Source organism: Boleophthalmus pectinirostris, unplaced genomic scaffold (genome assembly GCF_026225935.1).
Source record: "Boleophthalmus pectinirostris isolate CB_2022bp ecotype Guang Dong unplaced genomic scaffold, ASM2622593v1 HiC_scaffold_23, whole genome shotgun sequence".
Lineage (NCBI taxonomy): Eukaryota > Metazoa > Chordata > Actinopteri > Gobiiformes > Gobiidae > Boleophthalmus > Boleophthalmus pectinirostris.
This window is the reverse complement of record NW_026571207.1, coordinates 26,574,899-26,594,627: the sequence shown is the minus strand read 5'-3', so window position 1 is coordinate 26,594,627 and position 19,729 is coordinate 26,574,899. Positions and strand designations below refer to the sequence as shown.

Below are 19,729 nucleotides of genomic sequence, written 5' to 3'. Positions count from 1 at the left end.
ATTTGGTAAAATATATCAAAAATACTCTTGGTGATATATCAATATAACAGCCCACGATACAGTATCACCAAATTATTATCACATACTGATATTGTGATATTTTAATCTCCATAGTGGCAAGCTCTTGTGGACCACCCATGAGAAACATTATATAGGGCACCTTCAAGCCAAGAGACATGTCAATATATGATAATAAAATGTATTATAGTAGTAGTAGTAGTAGTAGTAGTAGTAGTAGTAGTAGTAGTAGTAGTAGTAGTAGTGGTAGTAGTAGTAGTAGTAGTAGTAGTAGTAGTAGTAGTAGTAGTAGTAGTAGTGTAGTAGTAGTAGTAGTAGTAGTGTAGTAGTAGTAGTAGTAGTAGTAGTAGTAGTAGTAGTAGTAGTAGTAGTAGTAGTAGTAGTAGTAGTAGTAGTAGTAGTAGTAGTAGTAGTAGTAGTGTAGTAGTAGTAGTAGTAGTAGTAGTAGTAGTAGTAGTAGTAGTAGTAGTAGTAGTAGTAGTAGTAGTAGTAGTAGTAGTAGTAGTAGTATGGTAGTGGTGGTAGTAGTAGTAGTAGTAGTAGTAGTAGTAGTAGTAGTAGTAGTAGTAGTAGTAGTAGTAGTAGTAGTAGTAGTAGTAGTAGTAGTAGTAGTAGTAGTAGTAGTAGTAGTAGTAGTAGTAGTAGTAGTAGTAGTAGTAGTAGTAGTAGTAGTAGTAGTAGTAGTAGTAGTAGTAGTAGTAGTAGTAGTAGTAGTAGTAGTGTAGTAGTAGTAGTAGTAGTAGTAGTATAGTAGTAGTAGGTAGTAGTAGTAGTAGTAGTAGTAGTAGTAGTAGTAGTAGTAGTAGTAGTAGTAGTAGTAGTAGTAGTAGTAGTAGTAGTAGTAGTAGTAGTAGTAGTAGTAGTAGTAGTAGTAGTAGTAGTAGTAGTAGTAGTAGTAGTAGTAGTAGTAGTAGTAGTAGTAGTAGTAGTAGTAGTAGTAGTAGTAGTAGTAGTAGTAGTAGTAGTAGTAGTAGTAGTAGTAGTAGTATGGTAGTGGTGGTGGTAGTAGTAGTAGTAGTAGTAGTAGTAGTAGTAGTAGTAGTAGTAGTAGTAGTAGTAGTAGTAGTGTAGTAGTAGTAGTAGTAGTAGTAGTAGTAGTAGTAGTAGTAGTAGTAGTAGTAGTAGTAGTAGTAGTAGTAGTAGTAGTAGTAGTAGTATGTCAGATGATATAATGACAAACATGTATTGATTAGTTTCTGTTTTGAATTCAAGGATTGATTGCAGTGACTGATTAATACTCATTACTTTTATGTTGACAGTGACACTGCTAGCTGCAATCAAGTAATTAGATTAAATTGTGTTAAACTGGAACATTGTGTTATCTCAGATGGTGGGACTGAGAACAATGTATGCCTCAAAAGGATATTAACCTAATTTGACCAACTTCAAGCCTGACCTTGGACTGAAGTGTTCTTGTGACCTATCTTTTTGGCAGTGAAGATGTAGTATATTTTTGGTTACTGCTCCATTTTCTGGGATTTCAGAGCACAAAGAGATATTGTAAGAAATAAAAGGATGTGAGAATGGGGAGAGCCTTACAGTGTATTCATCACTTTTATAATCTATATAACTAAACCAAGTACAAAGGTGGGCCAGGGACTAGGGCTGTCAAAAGTATGGAAAAACAAATACTAATCGATACTTAAACTAATATCAAAACTAGATACTAATTTGAGCAAGTATCAATACTCTCCATCTCACTCCAAATCAAGTCACACTGGAGTATAAGGAACACCCAAACCATGAAAAAAAGTGTGACTTAGGGTGCTTTAACACCGACAGTATTTGGTGCGCACCAAAAGGTTCATTCGAACCAAAAGCCCATAGTTCAGTTCGTTAGCATTGATGTGAAAGCGTGACTCAGACTCGGACCTGCACCAAATCAAGCGGACCGAGACCTCACAAAAGAGGTGGCACTTGTAGGATGACAGAAAACCAAGGATCGCACCCCAGCCCCATTCTGAGGAGCTATGCGCTATGGTGAGTGCTTTTGGCTGCTGCTGTTACCCAAACTCTGGGCTCATGTGCAGTGAGTTTGTAGAAAGTTCTACATGCTGCTGTTTTATGAGTTCATCAAAGGGAACATCGGTGGTCAATATTTGGTTCTTTGCTGGTGCGGACCAATAATCAAACAAAAACACCCTTATAGACCGAAAAATACATTAAGTCAAAAGTCTGGGGGCAGAATAAAACTTGCCAACACTGATAAAATATGAAATAATGGAAGAGGTTTTGCTGAAGTGCACAATTGCTGAGGATAATACTGATAGTATTGGCTTAGTAGGGCTTGCCAAGTCAAACAATATGAGCTATTATTCCTCTTAAAAGGCCTATATTACACATTATTTAGTGATCTACGTTATAATGTTGGTTCCTTGTCAAAACATACCTGGAGTTATGTTTTGGTTCCTTTCTTCCAAAAGGCTGTATATTTAGGCTGGGTTCTCTCAAACAGAAAATGCTATGTTCCACCTTGCGATGTTATGTTGCAATACAGGAAGTGCTCTACTGTGTTTTTAAACTCCATACTCCATACGCCTTCTGCTGCAATTGTAGAGACAAAACAATTTTTCAGTGTAAAGTCAATTACAGCTAGAGTCGATGGAGCTGGAAGCGCTCCCTTGCTCACTTCCTATTTGGAACGTGGTGGCTATGTCGATTTGTACATACAGTCCATGCTTTGGCCACAGTTCTCCAATAAATTACACAAACATTTACTTTTGACACAAATAACAGAAAATGTACAACCAGACTACACAGCAGTAAGCACAATTTTCCATGTATTTATGTTGGACAATCTCTAAGAACACAGCCACAGCAGCACCACAATCTGTTCACTACTCCTAACTTTGCCTTTGATTTTGTGTTTGCCTCTTGTCTAATGTCACAATATGGCAGTCACTTAGTAGTGGCAGCATCTGTGTTTCTGAGTGGATGACAAGCGCGCTGCACTATGTCTCACTGTTTAATATGCCTGAGAGCTTTGTTCCTCATTAAGTACACGGGACTCTTCTGATGTACGCGCTGACAACCAGAGGACTCAAGCTTCTGCCTTTGTGGTAAAGACATGACAGCTGCCATCAGCCACCCACTACCTCCCCCGGCGCCATATTGTTTTCTAATGAGTTGCCCCATGTACGTCCCAATACAGACCCCAAAGTCCCAGTCGTCATTACCACCAGAGGTTTGTTTTAAATATTTGCTGAGGTTATATGAATACAGCGAAGGGATGATGAGAGCGGGGCTGGAAAGGCAATGAGCTTTAAGGCAAATAGTGGATAGTGGTGTCTTTATAAATAATGATGTAATAATATTCAACAGACCAATGGTGAGTTGTGTGCAGGCAAAAATGTTGTGTTCAAGTTAAAATGTAATACCGAATTTCTAACATCCTCAGATTTAAAATGATTTATCCAGCAAAAATGAGATGTGACAAAATTTTGAAACTTTTTTGCTGTATTAATATTGAAACCCATCCTTTCTTTCAACTGCAACATTATAAATACTAGTTTCAATGTATTAGGATGACATTTGTAACTAAAAATGTGTTGCCTTAAAATTGTATTTCACTTTTACAGGGTTGACAAAGCCTCTCAAAGTGTTATGCTGTGGTCATTATTCATTTATTTATCTTTATTATTTTTCTTTATTTCTTTATCTGTTTAGTTTCTGTTTAGCCATCCATAATTTTATGATGATTATTTCTGTTTTGATTTATTTGTATTTTAATGTCTTTCTTATTCTGTAAATAACTTTGAATTACTTGTATGACAACACCTATTACTTGGAGCTGGATTTACGCCATAACAATTCTACATTTATTTGAGGTGTAAAAGTGAGAATCCCGTTCCTTTAGTAACATTCTCAGTCCCCAAGACATCACAAGGATATCAGGGGTTTCACGGTGTGTGGCTCTTAGGAAATCGTCAGATGCGAAGGCTGCTGAAGATTAAACAGTGGCCATTCTCCCCCATCTCTCTCCCCCCTTTGCCTTTTCTTTTCACGAGCACAACACAGGCCAAACTCAGAGAAACAATTTCCTCCCCCCTCCAAGCTGCGCTCTATCAGTCGGCTGGTTTGGGAGCGCTTTGGGCTGATCTACATTGATTGCTATGGGCCTTTCTCCATCCCTGGCGCTTGGGAGCAGGAGAAAGAGAAAAATCTGAGCTCCTCTCATTCATCAAACCAGCACCTGCCAGACTGCCGCCCAAGAGAACCACTGTCAGTTCCTCTCCTCTGGTCCAGGCTGCTTTCTTTGTTTTCTACACCGCAAATAACTGTCATGTGCTTCAAATGTCAGACAGAACTGCATACAAGTCGAATGATTTTAAGGCTAAACACTCAAATCAATATTTACACAGAAACGGAGTATACGTATGGAGTATATGCAGGTTTGTATGGAAAGGAAGAAATCAATAGAATGTGACTACGGTTCCATAGGGTCAAAACAAACAAGCTTCTGTATGTACTAGTGTAAGGTTCCTTGTATACCTGCCACCCACCCAATCAGTGATAAATACAAATCTGAATATTTACACGAAAATGCACTGTTGTTACAATAATGTCTTCCCAGTAAACAAGAGGCAACAAACTTGTAAATTAATTCATTTTAAAGCACTATACAATTCCAAGTGACTCATATGCTTGGGGAGGAATACATTTGCAATTTGATAACTCTGTTTTCAACAGCTGATTGTCTTCTTTAAAGCATTCATGTTGTTTAATTGTGAATAAATGGGAATATTAAACTAGGGTTGTGCAACTAGATATTTGTTTCTATACAAATCTGGATCTTACCCAAATAGTTTTCCAAACAGACCCTAGTATTAACATTATTAAAGGTGCACTTTGTAACTTTTCTGGTGAAGGGTTCGCCATCTGTTTGTCTCCATGATGATATTACTGCTTTGCCTTGATTTTTTCACAGTATGGACATAAACTTGATAATCTCAATGGAGACAGACTAATGGTCAGATCTATGGAGACGCAAGCCTGCACATGGTATGAATTCATGTTTTTAAAGTATTTAAAATATTTTAAAAACCTGCAATTGAACAAGTACAAGGGAGATACAGTATGTATAATGCCCTACTGTGAAACATTCCAGGCAAAGAAATAACATCTCCGTGGAGATAAGCAAGTAGCGGACCCTCCAACTTAGAAGTTACATAGATCACCTTTAAATAAATGTTTCTTATTTTGTTTTAAATTACATTCTGCTATATAAAAGAGAGTGTTACAATTACTATCATGTGGTATCACAATTTGTATTGAGTACAAATGCCTTTTCCCAGCTGAAATTGAATGTGAGATTTTACCATTGTGACAACTCCAGTATGTATCACACAAAAAACACAAAAAGATTACAGTGCTTCACACATGCAGGCTCTGTGTCACCAAACAGGAGAGAGAAAACCTGATCTGATGTGTTACACACAGTAGATGGACGAGAAGATGGACGACTAAATAAACCTAAAACCACAAAACCCCATCAGTAAAAAACACATTAGATCACCTTTTGTGCCTCCATCACTCAGCACAATAGACTGACAAGCTGCGACTCAGTACTGCAAGTCCACTTCATCACAAAGAGCCCAGAACAGATCTTAAAGGGCCCATATTACGCTATGTTCTGACCGATGTTCTAATGCTGTTATAGACATATATATGCATATATACCAGTTGTGTTTTACTTTACTCACACAAATTGTGCATAATTATTTTTAAGAGTTTTTCTCTTTAACTGAAAACAGTCTATTTGACCTTGTGATATCATGTGGAAATACAGGAAGTGCTCCACTATGTTTTTAAACGTCTTTTACACCTTCACTAGAATCATTTGAATAATTTCAGCCCTGGAATTCCCAATGTCTGCTAAGCAAAAGGTAAAAGGTAACTGTTAACATGAAAACTACCACTACATGAGATCACATAGTGCAACAGAGCATCTTGAGCTTAGGAGATGTAGAAAGAATAATAATAAAAGGTTACTCAAATGGAAATGAAACAAAACCCAATTCCAGGTATTATTTGAAGAGAGGTAACATAACTAAAAGCTCAAAAGAGTCAAATTACTTCTACTACTACTACTACTACTACTACTACTACTACTATAATACACTGTACCTCTTTGACTGACACATACACAGTACTCCAGAGGTTTGACACCCGCTCAGGTCTGGACTCTCAGTTTGACCTGCCCCCAACTGCACCCTCTTTTCACAGGGTGTTGTTTCTCCCCCTGGGAGAACTGAGATATCTTTTTCACTGACATACACTAGCTTCATAATGCTTAAAGAAGCCAGTTCAAATCCTTTTATTCCGCCAGGTTTTATTATATATTTATGTATATCTCTCCACAGGGTGATAGCTTCGGCTGTGTCTTGAATAATACATTAAATGCATCTGTCTCTCGCTTGCTATTGTGAACGTGTGAGAGCGTGCAGCCGAAATCTCAACCACCCCCTCCCTCCTCTCAAAGTACTACCCCAAGACTTAAAACTTAAATGTGAATGTTGCAACAGACATACATAGTACAAAAGAGCCAAAGGTTCAAACATGTATCAAAGAAAGGACAATGAAAGAAGTAGTTTTGATCGAATATTTTAGTTTCTGCATTGCACTTAGGACTGACACTGACTGAGATCATCCACTTTCAAGGTGATTATAAATCCTTTCAGATCCTTCAATCAGTTATAACATGTATAGTGTTGTTTATTCCTCCTTTTGCTTGTACTGTATATTTTCAAATTGTGTGACTTCTTAGTAATCATTTTTATTATCACATTGTTCATGCTGTGTTCTGACTGGTTCTCTGCAAAAATGTCATCTTTCTCCTAGAAATGAAGTAGTTACTAATCTGAAGTCATTTTAATATTCTATTAATGAACTCTTTGTTCATTATGAGTGATTTCTTTCTTCACGCTTTACTGAGGCTAAGTAATGTCTGGTGTCACCAAAGAGGTTTAGCTCAGTGGTTACCAAAGAATACTGTAGTAGTGTTTATTCTTTTTTCAAACTTCTGAAAATACATTATAAATAAATGAAAAAAATACAAAAATATCATAATGTCATGTTAGATATGACTCTCTTCTAGGAGAAAAAAAAGACAACTCATTGGCCAATATTGTGCTTAAAATTCTTGGTCAACAACAGCTAGCATGAAATGAATACAGATTTTTTTTTTCCCCTCGTCTTAACCATAAACTCATTCTCTGTGCTGTACAATGCTTTTGCTTTGTATCTGAACCCCCCCTTCACACCTTCATAAATTATACATGTCTGTAATAAAATGCCATTACAACACAAGCCCATGTAAACGTCGACTGAACCTTGTTGACATTATTTACATTAAAGGTCAAATGTAACAATTCACACCCTGATTTACAAGCAGTGTCAACCCGCCATGTCACCTCCAAAACCACTAACACTACCCATCATCTTACAGTTATTCAAAAGAGTCTTTGGGGTGAGCATATCTCCCTGGCTTCGCTTCTCATTTGTGCTGTATCGATCTGAAGGGAAGGCCTCTCTCCGCTGCTTAGCCCATTGATCATGCTTGCCTCATAGATAGCCCAGTGCACTTGAGGCAGCCCCTTGGAGACCCCAGGAAATACTGCTACCTTCACACAACTGACAACCTCAATTGTCTTTTCCATAAGTGCTAATTAGTAGCAATGAAAGGTGCATTACTGAGATGAGTGAAGCAGGAACTAAAATCAAACTTAACGTAATTATGAAATTATGCTATTTGCCGATATATGTTATAATGTTGTTTCCTCATCAAAAACATACCTGGAGTTTTGTTTTACTTAACACACAAACCATGCATATTTAGGCTGAGGTCTTCTCTAAAATGAAAACTCAATCATGAATGTGAATGAAAAAAAAAAAACGTAACTCCAGGTATGTTTTCGATGAAGTAACAGCATTATAACATTGCTTAAAGCTCACAAGAGTCGGCTTTGAGTAATGCAGAACCTTTTTAAAAATTGAAAAAATAGTGCTACCTACACTCTTGCTTGAAGCTTCTTACCATAAATAGCCAGAGATTAGCGTAAATCTTACCCCACACATGCATATCAAAGAGGGGAGTAGATAATAGCAGTGTTAGCCTGCAAGGGATTTAACATGAAGTTAGCATTTCACTGAAGTACTTGTTAAAAACCAAGTCAATAGCAGATTATGATAATGCGAAAACTAAGCAAGGGGAGCAGGGACTAATGCACCACATGCACACAGTAGCTCTCGAGTTATTTTTAACTGGAAAACATGTAAGGTGAGCCAGAGGAGGGGGTGCATACAGAGGTGATACGTGCAGGTCTACGAATCGTGATAAACATTGTTGGGGAAGCAAATATTAAATGTCTTTGTTTTGTGCTTGTCATTTTTGTTTGTATATTAGGGTTAGGGTTAGTATTAGAGCTGCATCGATACCAATTTTGATTTTTTAAGTATGTACCGATACTCAATATTAGCCTATTATATATCAACCAACTAGGGCAGAGAATGAAAATATAATGTATTTCCTATAAACACAAACAGCATATGGTCAAAATGATCCAATGTCTTTTAACTGTTATTAAGCATTTAAAGTAACCAATATCAGTATTATATCGATAACCACACATTTCACACAATTCCAGCTTTTAATTTCTGTTTGATAACTTAAACTATGTATACATTTACTGATTTGGGTTCGAAATAACACAATATATGTTAAAATGCAAAATGTTCCAAAGGACCTCTCATCATCTCATCAGTATAAGTAACTAATCTACATAATTTGATATTCTGGGCGTTACAGAAGCTGAGAGGGGTCACAACAAACGCAAACGCCGCAACAAATACAAATGCGACAACACAACAAAAAGCCACAACACACCGCGGGACTCTATTTTAACGCAAACGCCGCAACAAATACAAATGCCACAACACAAATACAAACGCCACAACACACATGCAAATGCCGCAACACATCAAAAAGCCACAACGGAAGTGACCGCAGGACTCTATTTTCCGACAAACCGATCGAGCGGCAAGTGAAGAAGAAGAACTACAACATGAAAAGTAAAGGAACGGAGAAGTTGGAAACGCAAGTAAAAGTAATTTATTGTTTTATCATTATTCGTTTCACGTTGTAGTTCTTCTTCACTTGCCACTTGATCGGTCCGTCGGAAAATAGAGTCCCGCGGTCACTTCCGCTGTGGCTTTTTGATGTGTTGTGGCTTTTTAATGTGTTATGGCTTTTTAATGTGTTGCGGCATTTGCATTTGTGCTGTGGCGTTTGTATTTGTTGCGGCGTTTGCATTAAAATAGAGTCCCGTGGTCATTTCCGTTGTGGGTTTTTTTGGTGTGTTGTGACTCTTTTTTGGTTTGTTGTGGCTTTTTGTTGTGTTGTCGCATTTGTATTTGTTGCGGCGTTTGCGTTTGTTGTGACCCCTCTTGGCTTCCTCTTGATTTCTGTAAGATTTGGACTGCTTATTAGGGCTGGAACAGTAAATCAACTATAAAAAAAAAAAAAAAAGCTAAGTGATAATCTTAATCATTATCTGGACTGTACAGACTCTAAAACACATGCCAAAAATGATTTTCATCAACAATACACTTTATTTGTACATATTTTCTATTTAGAAGCCTTCAGTCACCATACTTCAACTTTTATTTGGTTTACAATGTATTAAAAATCACTAATAAAAATCAGTTATACAGCATACAGCATAACATGATTTTCAATAGTTTTGAGGATCACTGCCATCATTATCACTACATTTACTGATTACCGGGGCTTAATTTGTATATTGGTAATTACTGGAGTGCTTCTGGGCTGGTGTCATGAGTTGGATGAACTAGCCTAAGCAGATGCCAGAACACTTCCATTACGCGCCATTATAATTTCCACCAAAATCATTCACAGATCCATTACCCTCAAAAACAAAAGATCAAATGAAGCCCTAAAAAATTACCCAGTTAAAACGCAAAATAGCTTAAGAAATAACAAACGATCTGAAATAATAACATGCTGGCACAAACATCCATCTACTTGCTGCGGTGACCATGGTTACCAGCCTATCCGTTACCCACGCCCATCTCCCCTCGTTTCCTCTTTCACCTTTGCCCCAGTGCACCCTGCCCTACCCCCCCCCTGCTCCCCATCCCCCCCCCCGTGGCTTTTGGGGCAGGTGTTGTCGTATGCGCCATCAGTGTGTGTGTGTGTGTGTGTGTGCGTGCCTCTTCCGGATGCCCATTCATCGTAACGCACAAGGACCCATTCACTGGCTGCTTCTCACACTGCAGATCCCCGAGAGGCGCCGGGGCTGTACACAGGGGCGAACTGTCACTCCGTCAAGACAGAAAGCTTCAATAGTTTGGGTTCACATGACACCATAATATTCTAAACTGCTCATAGTTTAAAGCTGCATAAAAAAAAAAAGGTTTTCACTTAGGCCCCGAGAGTACAAAAACGCCAATTTTAGCAGAGATTATTTGTGACATGAATTTTCATTTCGGTTACGTTAAATTTTATCTGAAATTCTGAAACACTGTGAACGCAACCTGTAAGAATAGGATCCCAGATGCGATTGTACAGTACAACTCCTCCGCAGATCTCACTCGCTTTCTCTCTCCATCTGACTCATTACAAACAGCCCCCTGGAGGATGCTCATTTTCTTACAACGTTTCTCAAGCCACGCTAACGCCACAGCTGCATCAAAATGGGTGACACGCCGCAAAGCAAGGGTGTCATTTTCAGTTTCGCCGTCTTCCCCCGCGCTCTGAATCTTCCTGACATGCTCAAACCAATGCCTCAACACCCGCCCTATGTGTTATAGTGATATGATGAATGTAGTGTTTGAAAGGATATTCAAGTAGGGGGGATGTACATAATCTTCTCTAATGTTTCACCATGGCCGGTCACAATAATTACTACATTGACTTACCATTTAATATATGAAACCGGTATAATATATATTTTTGCACACAATACTTTTTCTTCCCTTTTTTTTTTTAAATTGTAAGCTTTAGACATTACAACAGTAAGTAGTAGTAGTAATATTATGTGTTTTCCCATTTCTGACCTTTAATTGTCATCAAAATATGTTGAAAAATCTTAAATATAAGACCGTTGTGTGAACATTGTGAAAGTTTGAATGCTGTCTATGAAATAAAATGATTAGGTGATTAAAACATTGCAAGCACATTCCCCAGACAATTTAGTAAAAATGTGGAAACTATCTGAGTTATGTGGTTAATGGACCAAAAAAAAAGCCCAAAAATAAAGCAGAAACATCCATGGCTGAGGCAATAACCAGCAATCAGACCAAAACCACTGGTACACAAGGGTTTCTAGTACTTTGTGAACATGACTTTGCAGATGTTTTATGATTTTTCAACTTCTTTTGGCTCATGTGTGTGGCAGTGGAAAAATCTTTTTTACAGGTCAGCATTTTAGAGTAAATGTATGCTTTTTAGAGCTGGTTTGGTCATTGCAATTTAGCCTATTGGTGGGTTTCAGAATGATGAAAAAAATGGGTCTGTTGCCATAACAATAACATTTTTTGAATGGAATGGTAAAACCGTCTAGCCAGGCTGGCGCCTATTGCTTCCACTAAATTTCATTTTTCTCCAGTGACTAGGACAGGAATCGAAATACAAGAGAAGGTTTGCAAGAAGAAGAAGCTGTAGACGACGCACTGGCCAGCTGAACCAATCTGAGTTGCAATAGAAGACTGCATACACTATCCTCCTTTGGACTTCCTTTGTCAAAAACAAACTTCACATTTTTTATTGCACCTTTAATTCACAATGACAATGATCATTGACAGACATGTTCACTCTCTGCTTTGTTTCCTGTTGTGCCATCAATTACGTCATGACCAAATGGCAGCGACTGGTTAAATTTAAAAAGTACCCGCCTACCATCGAGCGAACAAATCCTAATGTTGCGAGGTCAGACAGTTTCCACAAACTGAAACCGGCTGATCAATCCGGCTAAAAACTCCCAAAGTGAGATTCAGAAACAGTAAAATTTAGGCTATGAATTACTAATTATGATATTAATTATTAAGATAATTATGGATTTATTGTTCAATATATGAAAGCAGGAGCAATATATTTCGGGGCTAAAATGTAGCAAGTGTGTAGTTTTTGTATTTGGGGTATTTTTGTTTTAATACAGTAAAGCCTGAGTTGTACAAGGTTGAATAAGTAACTTCTATGGCTAATTATTGCATCATTCTGTTATTTATTTGTTGCAGGTCAGTCCTTTAATGATATTGTCTAATTAAAAATGTGTTTACTGGGACTATCCTGCTTTATTGTTATTGTCTCAGTGGCATAAAGTAGTTTCAGTATTATCATTTATCACAGTATTTCTCTCTGTAGCAATATATTGTACTTCAAAATGTATTATTGTGACAGGCCTCGTAAAAAAGTATATAATGTAATAATGTATGCATTTCAATTCATGGTAATAGCTGAATACTACCAGAAACACAACATAAAGGCAAATCAAATCCATAATTACACCAAGATCTATCACCTTCTATTCAATATTACTGCATTTAAAAAACAATTATATTTCAGTTAACTAACAGTGTGCGCCCTCTTCTCCACTGGGCGCATGCTGAGACTGTGACATTAATGTATACTGGCCCCTACGTCCCCCGCTGCTGTGCCTCCGATGTCTGATGTATCCCACACGCTCAGTACAGCCATGGCCCCAGAACAGCTCAGTCCCTCCAGTGCACACAACCATCTCATTAACAGGGGCATCTCCAGCATGTTTACATTTCATTACACTGTCTCACTGTCTCCTCGGGCCTCTCGGGTTACTAAATATTTGAGGTTTTGTGTTGTTTTTGGAAGATAGCCCAGTAATTTGAAACACTTAATTGAGTTGTATGTAAGCAACAAGGAGCAGAAAGACAAAAATTCAATTATTTATGTGCGATGGTCGGCTCATTTGTGTGATTTACAGACAATAAAAGACTTTAAAAGTGCGTTGGGTAACTTTTCTGGCGGGGGGTCCATGAAATGTTTTATTTCCATGGAGATGCTATTGCTTTATTTGGAATGTTTCACAGTATGATATTAAACCTTTCTATCTTCATGGAGACCAAACCAGGACAAGCTATGGGTCAGATCTGTGGAAAGGTGACCCCGTTTGTGGTTAGAATATTTCATTCCAGGTAAGTTTGAGCAATAAACCCATCTTGTAACTGAATAAATGTAAGGTAGAGCTGTTTAATATCGTACTGTGGAACATTCCAGGCAGAAAAACAGCATATACAATGAAACAAGCAAGTGAAGGTCCCCGGCAAAAAAGTTATATAGTGCACCTTGAAACACCTAAATGTGTTAATTCAGAACCCAAATACATGGAAATTGTTTTTTTTTTTGAGTGGCAAGAAGGCCATAATATAAACCTCATTTTTCACTGAACAACTTCAATACAGGTACAAGATGTGTGAATTAATACAGCAACTTTGAAGGTATGAAATAATAGAGCGCTAGATCAAATGACAAAACAAAAAAAGAAATGCGGAGAAATGGTGAAGCCTCTACCAGAAAGGCTGAGCAGTGCACCTTTAAGTACTAGAATACTTTTAAATGAATGCAAAAGTTTAGTATCTTAAAATCTCCATTGGTTTAAAATCAGGCTATATGAAAAGTCTACGTGGAGGGATGATGCAAATCTGATCTTTATAGTGCTTTTCCATATCCATACGACGTGCTTTACATCAAGGTCCTGTTTATTCTTTATGACTCACATTGTATAAAAACGCAGCGTAGGTCGGGGATATATATAAGCAAAGTGCTCTATAGTACGATACTTCGAGAGCCACTGCTATCAGAAATGTACCAGTTGGCATTATTGATTTACCAGCGCAGATTTGAATGAAAACTGTGCTTGGATTGACAGTGAAAATATTCCAAATATCTGATTATAAAAAGAGCCCCAACCAATTGAATTCAAAAGGCAAGCTGCATCATCTGCCTTTACTTCACAATATCTGGTCATGTAAATTAATTTTCTAAATCTTTAAAGGTGCATTGCGTAACTTTTCTGGTGGAGGGTCCTGCTTGTCTCCGTGGAGATGTCATTGCTTTGGCTGAAATGTTCCATGGTATGACATTAGACATATACATCTAGCATTTCTTCATTACAGATGTTTCTAGTGTTCAAAAATACAATCATTACTTCTGTTTATAGAGGCGACTCTCCACAGATCTGAACTGTAATATAGTGTATTGTTGTAACCTGCTTGTCTTCCTCATTAAAGGCAGGTTTAATCTACACTGTGGAACAAGCAAGCAATAACATTTTCATGGAGAGAAGCAGGTGCCAGACCCTCCATTAGAAATGCTGCACAGTGAACCTTTAATAATTTTCCATATTTGTTGACAGTTTTAACGCGGTAATGAATTATGCCAATTTAAACAACCAATTCAGATTCCAGACAGGTTTAAGGTGAGCAAAAGTTGAGATCAATGTCTGAAAGAAGTAATCAAGTGTCTGTCACCAGGCAATGTCATAGACCTGGCTCTGAGTCAAAACCGCTGTTGTCAAAAAAAAAAAAAAAAAAAAAACACCTCAAGGAGCCGAACGCCACTTTGTACAGTGGGTGATAGAGCTGGGGGCAAATTCAGAAATCATAATGAGAAGATTGTGACGGGGACAAAAGAGCCTCAAGGGCGCCGAAATCTTTCCCTAATGCGAAGATTTGATAAGGTTAACAAAAGAGAACGCCTCTTTTTGCCAGATAAGTTAGACTGTCACTATGGCGACTAATAATAGATATATATAATGGAAAGGCGGCCACACGCAAACTCACATTAGCAAGTTCAACTGCATTATTTGAAGAAGAAAAAGGTCTGTCAGCTGCTTGTCTCATTAGATACACTTTATTAATTCTTTTCAGGAAAGTATTTGTCGACTAGGAGATGTTACTGTTTTTCCTAGAATGTTGCACAGTATGGCATTAAATTGTGTAGGTGATACTACCAGGTCAAGTTACTGATTATATCTGTGGAGAAGCTGCCTACTCTCAATTGTGTGGAACATTCTAGGCAAAGCACCTCCATGCGTGCAAAGAGCCGGACCAGAAAAGTTACAAAGTGCACCTTTAACGCGACGTTTTAGGCACAAATCAAATCACTGCCAAAACATAAGGACACTTCTAACTGCATCCTACAAGTTGAAATATTCATCTTGAGAGCGCGTGTGCCACTGCGCGTACTGCTAAGTAAGGGTTTGATGACGATAATGGCGTACCAGAAAAAGATAATCCGATTGTGATCCTTGCCTAATTAGAAATGCATTTAGAGTTGTTTTCTTCTTTGTTGTGCGCATCGCCAGCAAAGCCCTGATCTGCGCGCCGTGTCTCTGCTGTTTTCAGAGAAGCAATAAGCGCACAGGGATGAGCACAGCGCTGCTTTAAAATTCATACGAATGTAAAACCTGATGTTATGAGATAGGATAGGGTCTCTAGCATATTGCCGCTCAGGAATGGATGAGGCTGGGGGCTGCTGCGGACGTTGTGTTTTTTAATACCCCACGGCGAAAATGCATGCAGCAATCATGTAGAGGAAAGCGGTGGAAAATAGTCTTTAATGCTCACATTCAACAGTTCATATACCCCCAAATCTTAGCTATGATCTTGCTCATTTTATAACGCGCTGGTCTCGTGGCCAGAGTTTTCAAAGTCAAACAAAAAACAGTGAAACAAAGGGTCACCAAACATTATCCAAGCGTAGCACTTACAGGCGTATGTCATTGAAAAGCTGTTTCCCATCTTGACCATATCCACCTGCGGCACCAGTTTGGGGATGTCCTGGTGATGGGACAGGGCGAACCGAAAAACCTCATATTCATGCGATTCGGTGGGGAACAATCCTCCTGTTGAGCAGCAAAGAAAGGCACTAGTTACAACGCTGGACACGAGGGTCATTGAAGCGCACACTGCCTACTGTACAACGGGAGGACAACAGGTACAATGAAGTTGGAAAAACAGAGAATTTGACACGTTATGGCTTACCTATATTGATGTTGCTTGGAAAACTTGAGCCTTGACCCAAGCTCATCCCCAGAAAACTGGTGAAGAGGATGGCGAAGCTTCGCAACATATTTCCTTTTGCATTGGCGAAGGGAAAAAGAGTCGAAATCCACGCATAGGTTTTAGTCCTGTACTGTTCCCAGTCGTTTCCTGAAAAGAAATCCTCCTCTTCCCGGTCGCTCCTTTCTCTTTTTGTCCGCCTCAACTCCCAGCACCTCCAGTCAGAGCGGCTTTCACAGCGACATCGATTCGGCAGCGAGACAATTATCGCAATGGCGAGAGGAGGCACCTTCCTCTCGACTCTCTCCTGCTCCTCTCTGCTGATGCTCGCTTGTCCTTGGCTGCTGTTGTATGAAACGGAGCATTAGCCACGCTCAAAAAAAACATGCCCCTCTCCAAATCATCGTGAGATTTTTTACGCCAAATCTTACAGAGCACGCGCGTCACCAGATCAGCACCGCAGCGCACTTGGTGTTGATCGGTGCTTAGTGCTTGTTTTTAAAGACTCGTCTAGACACAGGTGTCACTGTAACAGGGCAGAATAGAGCACAACTCCGCGCGTGGACTGAACGAGCGGTTGGAGAAGCGCTGTGTTTTGCGCATTGGTAGCCTATCGAGAGTGTGGTGGCACGAGCGCATGACTTCACATCCGATGACAATAAGAACGTTCTCACAATTAGTCAGCGATGAACGAGATTTAGCACACAGAGCGCACAACAGTTATGTGGCAGATTTGATCCATTACTCCAGTGTTTGACAATAAATAGGCCTAATGGTTTTAGTGATTAATGATAAAAACATGCCCCCTGAAATTATATTTGATGTATTCAGAATAAATGGAAACAATGAATGCAATTAGCTCAGTTCAACAGAAATAACACCAGATATAGCAAGAATGTATCAAAAATATATGTACTGATTTTTATTTTTATTTATTATTTATTTATTTTTTGTATGGGTATGGGTATGTCCAATGCCTGGTCCATAGACAAGTTGTGCATTGTGGTCAGTGATGGAAGAATCCCTTGAAAATTTAGTTACATAATACTGAATACCTGCTCTGAAATGTATATATATATATATTTCATCCCGATACATGGTCCAATCAGAGTAGTGTACTTTTACAACAAGTAGCATTTAAAATATAGTGTAAAGATGCAACATTGGATTAAAAACAGCTTTATATATGTTTTACGGTGTGCTTTGTATTCATATTTTTTCACTTGTTATTCGCAGTTTGAAGCCTAAATTGTGTTTCTTTTTAGGATCGTGATTGTATTGTGAATACCACCAACTGAAAAATGAACTGTACCTGAATACAGTTACTCAAAATGTGTATTCTGAAAATGTGTTTCAGTACACATATTCAGTTACTTTCCAACACTGATTGTGGTCGGACGCAGTGGGATGTTGTTGTTGTTGTTGTTTTGTTTTTTTCACAAGGAATATTTACCTGACATGTTTTGTATCTTACTTTCTTATTCAATACAAGTCATCAATGAAAAAGTGGGACATTCTCTAAATAAAGGAGGGACCTATAGTGAGGCGTTGTACAAGAAAACCAAAAGGTCACTCCCCATCTACAATATCAATCACTAAAGAGTGGTGTTTTCTGGAAAAAAGCAGTTGCCCATTTAATTTTGCCACTAAACATTTGATTTTAGAGAATAACTTTTCAAACATCTTTGTACAGCTCCAATATATAAACTGCCATGCTGTTTTGCCAGCAAATTTCTAACAACTGTGCCAAGCATTAAAAAGAATAAGCAGAAACATGGCTTGTAACATCTCCCAGCGGATGTTATATTTCAGCACTGAATCTGTTGTTTTGATAGCAGCTAAAACAATGTGGTCATTTGAAAAAGCAGGGGGAAATTGTCATGAAGCACACTCCAGAAAATGGGTTTAATCCAGCCAGAAACCCCCTTTTAAACATGCTTAAATTAGAATAAATTCCTATAATTCCGAATAGGCAAAATGCTTTCCCCATTTCTCTGACTGAGTGCAGGACTGGCAAGTAGCTGATAAGGGGTGGTGATGATTTAAGCCATGGCTGCAGGCAATTATTTCTGAATAAAAGGTACATGGCTCTGAGCTTTTGTACATATTATAAAATGACGCTTTGGTGAGATGTTTGTGTGCGATTGATGGTGGTATGGGCTCAGAGTTATGCCCAAGCTCTTGTTTGGAAAATGGAGCGAAAATCCTGCTTTTGACACAATCAGGCTTATACGGATGAGCCTGTTTATCAGACCAAGGCTTATTAAACTCCAAATCACTTCTCAGGTTTTGTTTCGCTGCAATACTTTCTTCCACAAAAGGAAATTTAGGGAGATTAGGGGATTAGGCTAAATTAGATTTTGTTTTCCAATTGAGCTGATTAAAATACTGGCTGCTGCTACCTCTGTCCAAAGCACTTCACTTGAGCGATAAGAGGGAAAGAAGGTTAAAGGTGCATTGTGTAACTTTTCTGGTGGAGACCTTGCCTGGCAAATCCTGAATGATCTCCCTGTATTTTTATACAGATTGATATCAGTCTGGTCCCCGTTCCCCTCGTAGCTTCTCAAACACGGTTAAATGTGTGATTTGTCTTTTTTGAGTGACACATGTGAAACAAAGGAGCTTACTGGTCACATATCATTCACAAATAAGTAAATTAAGTTCAGTTCTTCGCTCATTAAGTCTGCAAAAATCCGTGATGTTTTTCAGCCGCCTGTGATATCTTTTTTCCTTATTTTTTCCCGATAAGGACCAACAATGCGTGTGCAATTTATGCCTAAATGGCTAATCCACCTGTCAATCATGATCATCTGAAAACTGGGAGATTTAATGGGTGACCAGATTCATATTTTTGTAAAGTTTTTAAGAAGTGTGTATTCTGGATCCTAGGCAAGTGCTTGTTTGCTTTGAAGTTTAGTTTAAGAAACTCCTGTAATTTATGAAGAAGCTTAATGTCATACTACGAAACAGGCAAAACAATAACAGCTCTATGGAGACAAGCAGATGGTGGACAGTCCCCCAGAAATGTTACATAGTGCACTTTTAAAGGGACCATATTATGCTATTTTCTGAACTATGTTACAGTGTTGTTTCCTCATAGTTTCATTCACACAAATCCTGCATATTGAGGGTTTAGAGCTCTTCTCTCAAACTGTAAACACTCTGTTCCATCATGTGATCTCATGTGGTACTTCAGTGTGTTTTTAAACTCAGTACTCTTTCACTAGAATCATTTGGATGATTTCAGCCCTGGATTTGTCAGTCTGTAATGAACAAAAGGTAAAACGTAGCTATTCACTTGAAAATTAACATTACAAAACATCACAAGGCGGAACAAAGTATTTTGACTTTTGGAGACGTAACCAGACTAATAATAAAGTTTATGTCTGAATGAAACAAAAAACAATTCCAAGTATGTTTTTGATGAGAGAATAGCATTATAACATGGCTAAAAGCTCATAAGAGTACATTTTATTTAGTATAGGAACTTTAAGAACACCAGTACAAGAGATATACTATGTCCATTTCATTATCTAGTGAAGCGAGTTTGGGCTATTTATCCCACCAATAAAAACTGAAAACATAATGCATATTTTCAGTGTTTATTTGTACAATGTGTTTTTGCTTTGTGCTTTGTGCCAGTGCAGCGTGCATG

The 19,729-nt window shown here is 38.3% G+C and overlaps 1 protein-coding gene across 5 annotated transcripts in view; it reads right to left on the bottom strand.

Annotated features, from left to right (window-relative positions):
* The window catches only part of gria1a (glutamate receptor, ionotropic, AMPA 1a), a 130,950-nt gene extending 114,762 nt beyond the window's left edge, over positions 1–16,188 (bottom strand). For all 5 annotated transcript variants that reach the window (XM_020927322.2, XM_055159102.1, XM_055159103.1 and 2 more), the window contains exons 1-2: positions 16,057–16,188; positions 15,783–15,917 (exon numbers count right to left, since the gene is read on the bottom strand). In XM_020927322.2, the coding sequence (XP_020782981.1) occupies positions 15,783–15,917; positions 16,057–16,144 (223 nt within the window). In that variant the 5' untranslated portion in view covers positions 16,145–16,188. The remainder of the gene's footprint in view (positions 1–15,782; positions 15,918–16,056) is intronic.
* Positions 16,189–19,729: the final 3,541 nt, after the last annotated feature.